The 14,595-nt window shown below is 40.7% G+C and overlaps 1 protein-coding gene across 1 annotated transcript in view; it reads left to right on the top strand.

Moving 5' to 3' along the window:
• The window catches only part of LOC138917600 (uncharacterized), a 95,786-nt gene that overhangs the window by 69,000 nt on the left and 12,191 nt on the right, over window positions 1–14,595 (top strand). The window contains exons 7-9 of the mRNA XM_070234699.1: window positions 9,848–10,135; window positions 10,252–10,483; window positions 12,022–12,188. Coding sequence (XP_070090800.1) covers window positions 10,000–10,135; window positions 10,252–10,483; window positions 12,022–12,188 — 535 coding nt within the window. The 5' untranslated portion in view covers window positions 9,848–9,999. The remainder of the gene's footprint in view (window positions 1–9,847; window positions 10,136–10,251; window positions 10,484–12,021; window positions 12,189–14,595) is intronic.

The raw sequence follows: 14,595 nt of genomic DNA, 5'->3' as shown, positions 1-14,595 counted from the left end.
AAGGCCTCTCAAGTGTTATGCTCCCTTCTGATTTTTAATACCACATCTTATCTTTCCATCTAATATTTGGAAAAAGAGATAAGTATTACAGATTTCTCTCTTCTAATTTATTTTAACACAAATTACTTTCCGGACTCTCTATTTATTTGTATTTTTATGTAATGTAATGTTTCCTCACTGGAATCAAACACCAAAAAAGGCAATATTGCTTTCTTTCACTAAAACCCCAGTGCCTGGTATAGCTTATGGGTGATTAAATTTTGATGACAATCATAAAAAATAAATTATGATTTGAAAAACTACCATTGGATGTGGTCGTATAATAATGGTAAAAACAATTATGTTCACGCATTAGAAAAAATTAAATCAAACACCAACAACTTAAAGATTAAGAAGTAAAAAGATCATTTGTTAGGGAGAAGTAGAGGTGAATAATAAATCAGTTTGCCTAGCAGGTAAAACTCAGTTTGTTATCTTCTGGGAGGTAAATTTTTGAGTGTAAACATTTCTTTGAAAGATTAAATAAGACTTTACAATGTACCAGTCACATGGTGGAGAAAGGTACTTTATGACAGAAACAGTGTAGCCACTTTTTTTCCCAAGTAATTTTATTGGGATTATAGTGGTTTATAACATTGAGTAATTTCAGGTGTACGTTGTTGTTTATCAATTCCTGAATACTCTCCATCACGCTCAGGCCCCGTAGTCTAGTTTTTCTCCATCACCACACATATGTGCCCCTTTATCCCTTTCGTCCACCCCCACCAAACCCCTTCCACTCTGGTAACCACTAATCTATTCCTTTATCCATGTATTTGTTATCTTCTACATACTCGTGAAGTCATGCAGTGTTTGTCTTTCTCTGTCTATTTCACTTAACGTCATACCCTCAACTTCCATCAACGTTGTTGCAAATAGGATGGTTTTGTCTTTTTTATGGATGAGTAGTTTTCCATTGTATATATATATATACCACATCTTCTTTATCCATTCATCTATAGATAGGAAGTTGGGTTGTTTTCACACATTAGCTGTTGTGAATAATGCTGCAATGAATATAGTAGAGTATAAGTCTCTTTGGATCTTTGATTTCCAGTTCCTTGGATAAATACCCAGTAGTAGGATAGGTTGATCATATGCTATTTCTAATTTTTTGAGAAATCTCCATATTCTTTTCCATAGTAGCTGCGCCAGTTTGCATTGCCACCAGCAGTGTATGCAGTGTTACCCTTTCTCCATATGCTCTACAACATTTGCTGGTTTTTATCTTGGTAATTTCAGCCATTCTGACTAGTGGAATGTGATATCTCATTGTAGTTTTGATTTTCATTTCCCTAATAATTAGTGATGTTGAGCATCATTTCATGTGTCAGTTGGCCATCTGTCTATCTTCCTTGAAAAAATGTCTGTTCATATCCTCTGCCCATTTTTTGATTGGGTTGTTTTTTTTTTTTTTTGATTTGCATGAGTTCTTCATATATTTTGGAGATCAACCCCTTGTCTGATAAATTATTTGCAAATATTTTCTCTCAGTTGATGGGTTGTCTTTCCATTTTGTTCCTGATTTTCTTTCCTTTGAAGAAGCTTTATAGTCTGATGTAGTCCCATTTGTTAAGCTTTTCTTTTGTTTCCCTTGGCTGAGTAGACAGGGTATTTGAAAAGATGAGTCTAAGACCAATGTCAAAGACTATATTGCCTATATTTTATTCTAGGAGTTTTATGCTTTCAGGTCTTGCATTCAAATCTTTAATACATTTAGAATTAATTTTTGTGTATGGTGCAAGATAATGGTCTACTTTCATTCTTTTGCATGTAGCTGTCCAGTTTTCCCAAAACCATTTATTGAAGAGACTTCCCTTTCTCCCTTGTATGTTCTTGGCTCATTTGTCAAAGATTAACTGTCCACAGATGTGTGATTTTATTTCTGGGTTTCCCATTCTTATCCATTGATCTGTTTGTTTGTTTTATTACTATAGCTTTGTAGTATGTTTTGAAGTCAGGGGTTGTGATGCCTCCAGCTATTTTCTTTTTTCTCAGGATTGCTTTGGCTATTTGGAGTCTTCTGTTGTTCCATATGAATTTTTGGATTTTTTGTACTGTTTCTGTGAAGAATGTCAATGGGATTTTGATTGGGATTGCATTGAATATGTAGGTTGCTTTAGCTAGTATGGACATTTAACTATGTTTATTCTTTTGACCCATGAACATGGCATATCTTTCAATTTCTTTATATTTTCTATAATTTTTTTCAATAATTTCTTATAGTTTTCACTGTACACGTCTTCTACCTCTTTGGTTAAGTTTATTCCTAGGTATTTTATTCTTTTTGTTGTAATTGTAAATGGGATTGTATTCTTGATTTCTTTTTCTGCTAGTTCACTGTTAGTGTATAGGAATGCAACTGATTTTTTAAAATTGATTTCGTACCTTGCAACTTTGCTGTAGTTATTTCTAATATTTTTCTGGAGGATTTTTTAGGGTTTTCTATATATAGGATGAGATGATATAGGATGATATCATCGGCAAATAACGAAAGTTTCACTTTTTCCTTTCCAATTTGGATTCTTTTTATTTATTTTTCTTGCCTAATTGCTCTGGCCAATACTTCCAGTAGTACGTTGAATAAGAGTGGCAAGAGTGGCACCTTGTCTTGTTCCTGTTCTCAGAGGGATGGCTTTCAGTTTTTCACCATTAAGGATTATGTTGGCTGTGGGTTTGTCATATATGGCCTTTAGTATGTTGTACTTTCCTTCTATAGTCATTTTATTGATAGCTTTTATCATAAATGGATGTTGGATCTTGTCAAATGCTTTCTGTGAATTTATTGCAATGATCACGTGATTCTTATTCCTCATTTTGTAAATGTGGTGTATTACATTGATTGATTTGCAGATGTTGAACTATCCTAGCATCCCTGGAATAAATCCCACTTGATCATGGTGTACTATCCTTGTTATGTATTGCTGTATTGTGTTTGCCAATATTTTGTTGAGGATTTTTGCATTTATGTTCATCAGCAATATTGGCCTTTAGTTCTCCTTCTTTGTGTTTCCATTGTCTGCTTTTGGTATCAGGGCGATGTTGGCCTCATAGAATGTGTTAGGAAGCATTCCATCTTCTTCAATTTTTTTGAATAGTTTGAGAAGGAGAGGTACGAATCTTCTTTGAATGTTTGGTAGAATTCTCCAGAGAAGCCATCTGGCCCTGGACTTCTGTTTTGTGGGAAGTTTTCAATTACTGCTTCAATCTCTGTACTTGTGATTGGTCTACTCAGATACCCTATTTCTTCTTGATTCAGTTTTTGGGAGGGTGCATGAGTGTAGGAATTCATCCATTTCTTTTACATTATCGAACTTGTGGGCATACAGTTTTTCATAGTATCCTCTTATAATCCTTTGTACTTCTGCAGTATCTGTTGTAGTTTCCCCTCTTTAATTTCCTATTTTATTTATTTGGCCTTCTCTCTTTTTGTTTGGTGAGTTTGGCTAAGAGTTTTTCAATTTTGTTTATCTTCTCAAAGAACTACCTCTTAGTTTCATTCATCCTTTCTATGCTGTTTTTTGGTCTCTATTTCATTTTTTCTGCTCTGATTTTTATTATTTCCCTACTTTTGCTGACTTTCACCTTCATCTATTCTTCTTTTTGTAGCTCTGTTAGGTGCATTTTATATTACTTATTTGAGATTTTTCTTGTTTGTTCAGGTGGGCCTGTACTGGTATGAATTTCCCTCTTATGACTGCATTTACTGCATCCCATAAGAGTTAGTATGTTGTATTTTCATTTTTGTTTGCCTCTAATCATTTTGTAATTTCCCCTTTGACTTATTCAGTGATCCAATAGTTGTTAAATAGCATATTGTTTCGTCTCCAGATATTTCTGACTTTCTCAGTTTTGTTCTTATGGTTGATTTCCAGCTTCAGAGCACTGTGATTGGAAAAGATGGTTAGGATGATTTCATTCTTCTTAAATTTACTGAGGCTTTCCTTTTGTCCAAGCATATACTCTGTCTTTGAGAATGTTCCATGTGTACTTGAGAAGAATGTGTATTCTGCTGTTTGGGGATGGGATGTTCTCTCCATAGATATATCTATTAAGCCCATCTGCTCAAGTGTTTCATTGAAATCCACTATTTCCCTGTCGACCTTCTGTCTGGATGGTCTATCTATTGATGTAAGTGGGGTGTTGATGTCCCCTACTATGATTGTGTTGCTGAGAATTTCTCCCTTAAGGTCTGCTCATAATTGCTTTATGTACTTTGGTGTCTCTGTGTTAAGTGCACATATATTAATGTGTTATGTCCTCTTGGCAGAAAAATCCCTTTTATCATTGTCTCCTGCCCCTCTTTGTCTCTCCTTGTCTTTTTTATCTTGCAGTCAGCTTTGTCTGATGTAAGTATGGCAACACTTGCTTCCTTTTATTTGCTGTTTGCTTGGAGTTTTGTCTTCCACCCCTTTCTGCTAAGCCTGTGTTTGTCTTTAGGCCTGAGATGCGTTTCCTGGAGGCAGCATATTGTTGGGTCTTCTTTTTTAATCCACTCAGCTGCTCTGTGTCTTTTGATCGGAGAATTCCATCCATTGACATTTAGAGTTATTATTGATATTTGAAGGCTTAATACTTTCATTTTATCTCTTGTTTTCCAGCTGTTCTATGTTTCCACTGTTTCCCTTCCCTTGTATGTCTGACTGCCATTTCACTTTGGAGGTTTTCTGTGGTGGTTTTGTAGATTTTCTTTTTATTTATGAATTGTGGCTCTGCTCTGATTTTTTGTTTAGTGGTTACTGTTACATTTGTATAAAAGATCTCATAGATGAGACTATTTTCTCACAGCCTCTTTTCTCCATTAGCCTAAGTAGGTTCCATCCCTTTCCTCCAGCCTATCCTGTTTTTCATACACTATTGTTTCTTAGTTAGTAAGTTCTTTCTTGCATTGAGCAGAAGAGCACTTTCTTATTTCTCCTACCCATCCTGTCTTTTGGAGACACAAGTAGAATCTGGATCCAAGTTCCATGGAACATCCTTAGAAATATGCGGAGATGGTCAACTATTCTCAGATTTCTTGAGTTGAAGCATCTCCAGTTCATCAGCCATCCCTGAAAAAACATGACTTCATGTCAGGTCACCACATTGGTAGTTTCTTTTGTTTCAATTCATTTTTAAACAGTAGGATTTGGAAGGGAATGCACTATACTAGGCATGGCTTGATTAGCAAAAGACAGATTCTCATGTCTCATATTAGAGCACTTTTCTTCTATCAGAATAGGTAAGAATATTCCCTTTCTTCTTGTACATACTGTATATGATTATCAACTCTATTCTTTTGATGGGCACATCATACAGTGATGACCACATCATACATTGAGTTAAAGAAAAAAGAAAACCACTAGATCTTTCTAACTATACATTCATCTGTTTTTTATGCATTAGTTTTGGGGCTGACCCTGGGAAGTTATGTTTATCCTGTTAGGTTTCTTTTGATTGAGTTACTACAATCCTAATTTTGGTTGACTCTAAGGTTTCTATCTTAAAAGAATGAGTAGATGATTATGCCATCAACCGAGATCAAAAATACAGGAGAAAGGTGTGTGTGTACATGCACCCATGCATGCATGCCTTAAAGGAGGACTGAGGATGGAAGCCTGAGGAATCCCAATATTAAGAGGCAGCTGGGAGAAAGGAGGCAACAGAAGACACCAAGAAGGGGTGGGCCATAGTTTGTTATGAAAAGGAGAGGAGTATCTTGGAAGCTGGACTGACTGTGTTTTCAGGATTATGGTAGACACCTGAATACATAATGAACAGGACGTGGTCTCTGCCTCTGCTCCTGTTTTGATTTGCTCCATGGTTCAGCTCTTCAGTTAATGGCACTACCTAGTCCATCATGCCTGAAAACTTGCAGTCACCTTTTATTTGTCCTTCATAATCTCGCATCTATTGGGTTAACCACGTTTTACTGACAAAACATCATTTTGAATTATAGCATACTTACTGGGAAAAACGCACAAATCTAGAGTATCTAGCTCAATGACTTTCTTTAACAATGTAAACACATTGTAATAGCCACCCCCATCACTATTCTGGCTCTCCAGAAGCCTCTATCATGCCCCTTTGCAGAAATTTCTCCCACCCAAGGTAACCACTACTCTGACTTCTATCACTGTAGCTTAGTTTTGCCAGTTTTTGAGCTCAGGTAGATGGAATTATACTCTATGTACTCCTCTCTACCAGGCCCCTTTTGTTAAACATCCTGTCTAAGATTCATCCATGTTGTTGCAGATAATTGCTTGGTTTTTATATAGCTCTGTAGATCTGATTATCTATTACTGCATAACACATTAGTTTTGGTTATTGATAACTGCATAACATGGAACTCCAAATTAGTGGAGTGAAACAGTAACCATTTTATTAGTCAGATTCCGTGGGTTAGAAATTTATTAGAGAGAAATTTCCCTGTTCTCTTATGGTTGGGGTCTAGAATGATTTAGAGGCTCTTTCACTCACATGGATGGTACCTTGGCTGGGATGTCTTGAAGACCAAAATCCTCTGGGATCGTTCATAAGGGCACCTACATTTCTTGTTTTGAAAAGTGGCTATTTTCTTTTTCCAATGGTACATCTGAAGTGCAATTTCAATGGAGATGGAAACTTCACTTGAAAGTTGCTCTACTTCTATTCCACTTTTGGGTTCCAAGTGACTTGATCAAATAGTGTTCAGATATTGCCGATACAAAGGCTGTACTGGGGTTGGTGATCATATATGACCAGAGGAAACTTAATGTCAGTATGTAGAAGTGGAGATTCCTTTGAGGAAGGGAGGAGGTTTAGGAAATGCTTGGTGAGCACAGTCTGTCTGGTATTGGATAAAATCACAAGAATTTGGGGATGAACTCCTGCCTCCTCATCTTGGCCCCTGGTCTTGAGATACCAAGTATAAATGGACATGGTGTGCGTCAGGGCTTGTGTTGGTGGTCTATTTTCTTCAGTGCATATGGTTCATCTTCTGTTTGGGAACGAAGTCTTATCACCTGATCGCCAGCGTAGCAGTTGCAATGAAGGTGGCTGTGCCCTGGTTGCAGATTCTCCATGAGGAGATTCTCCAAGAGGCCTTAGCTCTTCACAGCTTGTTGGCTGGCTTCCCTGAGCAAGCTTCCTGAGAGTGGCATGTCCTTGGAAGTCACATCACACCGCTTCCACAGAGCAACGCTTCTACTCTGTTGATTGAAGTAGGTTCACGCCTGCCTAGACTCAAGGGGAGGGAACCTAAACCTCACATATTCATGGGTTGTGTCTCAAAGAATTTGTGGCCAATTTTTAAAACCACCATGAACTAGATAGTGGAATTGATTTATCCATTCTATTGTAGATGGATATTTGAGTACTTTCTACTTTGGAGGAATGAAGAGAATGATGCTCTAATCATTCTTGCTCCTTTCTCTTGGTTCACATGTTTGCATTTTAGTTGACTGCATATCTAAGAGTAGAATTGCTTGTCACCTTGTATGTATATCTCTGCTTTACTAGATAGATCCTGCCAAACAGTTTTCCAAAGTGGTTGTACAAATTCATAGTCCTACCAGCAATGTGTGAGAATTCCACTTGCTCTGCAGCCTCACCTCCTCTTGCTGCCATAGTTCAACTTTTAATACCTGGTTTTAATCCTTCTGCCGTTGTGAATAAGATCTCAGTGTGGTTGTATTGCCATTTCTCTGATAACTAGTGATTTGAGCACCTTTACATATGCTTGTTAGACATTGGGATGCTCTGTGTTGTGAAGTGCCTATTCAAGTCTTTTGCCCATTTTTAACAAATTGGGTTGTTTCCCTTTTTTCTTATTGTAATGCTGAAGTTTTTATGTATTCTGTATGTGAATCCTCTTTTGACTACTAGAATTAGAAACATCTCTTCCCATCCTGTGAGTTGCAAAATCCCTCTTGTAATGTGTCTTTTCACTAACTGCAATTCTAAATTTTAATGAATTCCAGTTTACCAACTTTTTTTTTTATAGAGAGAGTGTTTTTGTGTGTGTGTGAGGGGTCTTCTTTAAGAAGTTTTTGCTACTCTGTCGTCCTGAAGATGTTTTCTTATGTTGTCTTCTAGGAGCTTTATTATGTTACCTTTCGCCTTTAGGTCAAAGTGTCCAGGAATGGAGTTTTGTGTGTTGTGAGGGTAGGGGTCAAAGTTTCTTCTATATCCATATGCTTATCTGTATGAGAAATAACAGGCAGCATTGGGACAGGTGGACACAAGCCTGGGAGTTAGGGGTCCTGTATTCTCAGGCTTAACCGACCGTCAAAGCACCCTCTGAACTTGGGAGTGTTATTTTCCCAGTTCTGCCTCCTCTCAGACTCCTTCCTTCCTCGCTCCTTCCATCCATTCTTTCCTTCCTTTCTTCCTTCCTTCCATCTATCCATCCAACCATCTGTCCAGATATCAATCTGTCCAACTGTCCTTCTGCCTGTTCGCCTGTTTTTCCTTCTTCTCTCCTTCCATCCTCTTTCCTCCCATCGCTCCAACTTCTCTTCCTTGTGTGTATTCTTCCTGCTTTCCCTTTGATCCTCCATTTGTCCACTCTTCCTCTGTCCTTCCAAGTATCTCCTCTGTCTGTGCCTCTACCTATCTCTTTGTCCCGTCTCTCTCTTCAACCACATTCACTCTCTTGGGTTCATCTCATTCACAGGCTTGCTCTTACCTCTACTCACACAATCCCTCCTTCCGTCACTCACATTTATGGCTCACCTGTGGATGATTGTCCTGGAACAGGCACTAGTGGAGCACAGAGGAGCCTGGGGGGCTTCTCCACTCTGTGTGGAGCTCTGTCCCCCCACCCCCGATGACAGCCCTTTCCACAGCTTCTGAACCAGGCACCATGTTCCTGCCTACTCCCTCATAACCAGACCCACCACAAGCCACCACAAGTATATGGGGCCCCTCTTCCTTTCCAAGAGAAGCTCTCCAGCCCCACATATCTACCAGCCAATTATTACTCAGGAGCTGGGAAGCCAAGGTATGGAATTCTGGTTTTAGAGCAGTCATGCTGATGACAAAGATTATACCAATAATTCAATCAGATGCCAGTCCTTGAGCCCCTAGTCTTGTCAAATTAAGAAACAAATATAACACAAGCGGGGGATGCTTTGATGAGAGGCACCTAGCATCATTTGAAGGGGAAGGACTTTCTGCAGAAAGTTTTGCCTAATTGGGATCTTTAAGAATGAGTAAGAGTTACCTAGGAAAATAGGGTATGGTGAGTGTTCCTGGTAGAGGGAATTCCATGAGGAAAGGCCCAGTAGGCAAAAACAGGATAGTGTATGGAAGAATTGATAGGAATTTGGTTTTCCTGAAGCACAAAGCCAAACTCAGAGTGAATGGATCAATGAGGCTGAAGAGTCAGCGGGAGCCAGATCTAGAAGGGCATTTAGTGCCAGGTCAAGAAAGGTAAACTTAATGCTGAAGACCTCAGGGAGCCATGGGTGTTACTAGAGCAGGAGTGCTCCTAGTGAGGTTTTCCTTTCAAAAATTTTTTCTAATGTTCAAGGCAGAGAACATCCTTTAGACAGAGCATCCAGTGAGTCTGTTAGGGTGTTGTTTCTGGTGAGAAAAGATAAGACTGAGCTGGGACATGGATGGAGAGAAGAAATGTACTGAGGACCATTCTGCAAGTGGAATTGGTGTTACTAGGAAGTGACGGAGGAGGATCTGAGCAGAAATACTGGCTTCAACATGGATGACCACGTCAGTGGGTGGTGGTGCCACTGGGAGAGAAGACAACAGATTATAATGAATGTGGGCCCCTGATCTGGTCTCAGGCCAGCTCTCCGTGATGGCCATCTCTCCCCATGTCTTATTGCAGCTGAGGCACGACCTGAAGACCCTCACCCTCAACTTCAGCATCTCCAACCTCCAGTATTCAACAGACATGAGCAAGGGCTCAGGCACGTTCAACTCCACTGGGAGAGTCCTGCAGCACCTGATGAGACCCTGGTGCCCTCAGCTTCTGGTAAGATGAGTCCCAGCCAGCCACTCCCCACATACTGTCTCTCCTGTTCACCCTCCTCCTCCTTTCTCCACAGCTTTGATCCTTGTTCAGGAAGAGTAGCCTGGGCCCCTTATATATGGATTGTAAACTGGTTTCCCTCAGGTAAGTTCCTTTCCATAGAATTTGCCAGTCATGACCACTTTTGGTGACCACTCCATTTTTCAGTCTTCACAATGACTGCCAATTTGCTCCTTCCTCACTCTGGCCCCCATTTTCAGAGGTTTCAGGATATCTCTCTAGAGGCCCTCTCTCCCTGGGCCTCAGAAGGATGGGGCAGCTACTGGTGTGGATTCTGTCTGCACCTACTATGCTCACCCCGTGGCTCATGACAGAGAGTGTGACAGAGACCCCGTGTGACCGAGAGCAGCATTCCTGGGATCTGAAACAGCTGACCCACCATGTCACACAGGGGCCTCCACCACCTGATCAAGGACAGCCTTTTTGTCAGTGGTAAGTGTTCATGCAGAGCTTAGAATTACAATGATCATTACTTATACTGTTCTATTTTATTTCCTCTTTAACAATCAGCCCAAGTTCTGGTTGGGTGGCACCTTCCTCAAACCTCCATAGGGAGACCCTCTCTTGTTATTTTAGATCTGATTCATATACTATATGTTTTCATTTCTTAGGGTTTTCTATATAAATCAAGTCATCTGCAAAAGGAAATAATTTTACATGTTCCTTTTGAATTTAGATGCCTTTTTAAAATTTTTCTTGCCTAAGTGCCCTCATTAGAACCTCTAGTTCAGGGTGAATAACATATGAAACGAGGGCCGACAACATTGTTTTGTCCCTGGTCTTAGGGGGAAATTATCAGTCTTTCACCATCGACTGTGATATGACCTGTCGGTTTTCAAGGATTTTACTTATTAGATTGATAAAGTTCCTTTCTGTTCTTAATGTGTTGAGTGTTTTTTTTTTTTTTAATCATGAAGGATGTTGTATTTTGTCAAATTCTCTTTTGTATGTCTGTATCAAGATCAAGTGGCATTTTTCCATTATTCTATTAATATGGCCAGTTACATGAATCAATTTTCCAGATGGGAAGCCACACTTTCAGCTAGAGGTGAGAGATTGAGACCTTCTCTAGTCTTTCCTGGGCATGCACAGAGCCCTGCACACTTGTGACCTTCTAGATCCTCACCAATACATTGGAGCTTTTCAGAGCCCTCATACACATGTCATTCTCCTAATTTTTCTTTTCAGTTTTTCACTCACCTCTCACTTGCCTCAACTAGTATAGCTTGCTCAGGTAGCTACAATAGGAAACATGTACCACTAATTGTTCTGGTAAGTACACTAGGGGAGGCTCTCCTCACTGAGAAAGCTCTGAGTCAACTCAAGAGAAGCCCCCCAAATTGGACATTTACAAGGAGCTGCCAGGTAGGTCAGATGGTGAAATTCAATGGGGATGGGTCTTTGTGAACTCCAAACCCATTATGCCTGTTAGGCTGCTGGTTTTTACATCTACCATGGTTCTGAGACTGATGGTTTTCCAAGTTACTAAGGCTATGATCAGAGTAGGATGGGAACAGCACAAATTTTAATGCCACTGAGATTATTCCCTTTACCAAGATTCCACTGTCTTTCTTAACTATACACTCCTCAGATTGTTGCAAGCATTTAGTTAACTTCTAGACTTCTGTAAAACTTGATTTTTTACCATTTTCACCAGTGTTCTCATTGTTTGCATGGATTTTCAGAAGTCCTTACTCCGACATTTCAGAAACGTTCTCCCTGTGGCTATTTATTTATAAATTAATTACATTAACTTACATGACATGAGAAATTTAGTTCCTCGCTCACACACATTAGCCACATTTTAAGTGCTCAGAAACCACCTGGGGCTAATAATGATTCTATTGGATAGGGAAGACACAAATGTTGACATCCTTGCTGAAAGTTCTCTTAAATAGGCCCTAGAAGCAGGGCATCTAGAATCAGGGTAGAACTCCAGACAATCTTGTTCACCCCTTGTGCCCTTCCAGGTCTGTCCCCTGCAGTAACCACAGTAGGGTGGCCTCCCTGTGTAACTTATCACCACTGGGACACAGAATGGATAGAGTTGTGATCTGTGAGGAATTCTTGTATCTGACGCAGGATGGCACCCAGCTGCAGAGCTTTGCCCTGGACAAGAACAGTGTCCTCATGGATGGTAAGGCTCCCTGCACATTGGATTTGAGTGTCGTTTCCAACTTCCACACCTGGGGTCCTTCCTGGGAATCTGGATGCCTGTGGATGGGACAGCATTCAACTTTCTCAGATCAGCAGGAGATGGCATAGTCCCCCAGGCTTTTCCCACCACTGAGGGAGAGAAAAGGGCTCCCAGTGGGAGATTGCAGGCACTTGCCTTCTCTCAGATGGCTCTGTGGTCTCAGGCTAGTCACCTTCCCCATCTGGACACTTGCTTCATTATCTCTGCATTGAAAACACTTGGTCAGATGACCATGGAGGACCTTCAGCTGTGTGTGAACCAGCCTTGGCAGATGTGACAGGATGGGCCTGTTTTCTGATCCATGGGCTGTATGAAAATAGGTATGGGCCTGATGACTCATGGGCTGTATTTTGCCAAGTCCTGCTCTAGATCAGAAGGATACACTAGAACTTTCTGTAATGATGGAAATGTTCTATATCTGTGCTATCCAGTACAAAGCCACATGTGGCTACCAACTAATTGAAGGGTGGTGTTGTGACTGGTTTTTATCAATACTGATTTTAATGTTACTAAGGTACCTGATTTTTAATTTTATTTAATTAAAATTAATTTTTATTTAAAAAGGCACTTGATACTCCATATTGGACAATATATCACTAAGAAGTTGCCTGGAGAGAGGTTGCACATGTAGGGAGATTTGCAACCCTCCCCAGTGCCCAATGAGTGCTCTGTGTCCCTAACCTGCGAAGTTGATGGTGTAGCTGGCAATAACAAGAATAGGTGATTGAAATTATAAATGATATGATGTGAACCAGTCCATACTTGGGAGCTGTAATAGAGAAGGCTTCCTGAAGGAAATTCCATTGTAGGTGAATCCTGGCATATGAATATAAACCAACGTGGTAAAGGAGAAGGCAATAAATGTGTTTCTATGCAGAGTAGAAATCATTTGAATGGGAACTCACAAATTTACAGAGGTCCAATGGGCTTACCAACTAGTGACCCATGCTCCCCCACCCATCATAAGATGGCTTGGCCCAATTTCAGTCCTCTGTGCCCAGAAATATAAATTTGATTTAATTTGTTACACTCCTGTAGTGTGATAACGGCCTTGGATTATGTAGCAAAGTGTCCAAATTTTTCAGACATGCAAACTGAAATGGGGTGAAACATCAGGATGTCTACTTGCCTTTAATTATTTTTGTGAGGGGTTGGTGTCAAGATAGCAGCATAGGCAGACTCTGAACTCACCTCCTCGCATGAAAACAACAAACCAATAACCATTTTTTGAACAATTACACCGGAGAGAGAAGTGGGAACTGGATAAAAAGGACCCCCAAAACAAGGGACAGTCCCGACTGAGGTAGAAGAGGGAGAAATTCCTTCTGTATATAAAAACATCACCTTCATGAACCATGGAGCTTCACATCTGGGTTGGAAAAACCCTAAGGTACACAGCCTTCCCTGGAGGAGTGGGGGATCTGAACTGGGAAGCATTACTGCTATAAGCACCCTTCAGACTCAGTACAACTGAGATGAGTCTCAGAATATCTGGCTTTGCTGGCTAGTAAATAGAATGGGAATTCCCCTAGGAAAGCTATTGGACATAAGCTGAAAAAGCCCTCTTAAAGGGCCCACACACAAATTCACAGGTTTCAGAAAGCAACCTAAAATCACCAGAAAGAAAGGTGCAAAGTCCTTTGATGAAGAAAGACTCACTTGATAAGCTCTGGGTGCATCTCTGTGAGATGTGAGAGCTCTCCAAGGACTGAGAAATTGGTGGCAGCCGTTATCATGATCCAGTACAGGAGTGCAGACACAGATGCTGGCTGATGCCATTGGAGTTCTTCCCCTGGCCTGTTAGCCTGGGAATCTGCCCCACCCATTACAGCAAGTATTTAATCCAGCTAAGGCAGGGCAGGTGGCCCACCCTAGGGACTGGCCCCACCCAACAGCAAGCCCTCAGGCAACTTTTGACTTGCATAGGCTGTGTGCCAAGATCTGCTGCAGGCAGGCAAGTAGCTCTGCCTCTTCAGGGCAGGACGTGTGAGGATCATTGGAGTGGGTTGGGCATTAGGCGAAGCATGTGTGGAGCCTCTGCAGTGTGGTGACTGGGTCCGCTCCAGGGAGCAGGGATGTGTTCATGTGCCAGGACTGTATTGACAGTGTGTGTGGACCTGTGGGCCATGGGGCTTATCAGCAACAGAAGACCTGTGCTTTACAAACAGCCACATATGGGATCAGCCCCTCCTTCCCAAGCCTGAAACAATTGGGTGCTCTGGTTCCTGCATCTAGCCCCCCTCAGCTGCAAACCTGAGAAAGCTGACAACAGCCTTGCAGGCTGGAATCCTACAGCAATTGTAACCCCTTGAGCCTAGCAACCAGTCACACTGGAGTCCTACTCACT

Source organism: Equus caballus, chromosome 14 (genome assembly GCF_041296265.1).
Source record: "Equus caballus isolate H_3958 breed thoroughbred chromosome 14, TB-T2T, whole genome shotgun sequence".
Taxonomy (NCBI): domain Eukaryota; kingdom Metazoa; phylum Chordata; class Mammalia; order Perissodactyla; family Equidae; genus Equus; species Equus caballus.
Note: the sequence above shows the minus strand (reverse complement) of the source record. Positions and strands in the feature narration are given on the sequence as shown.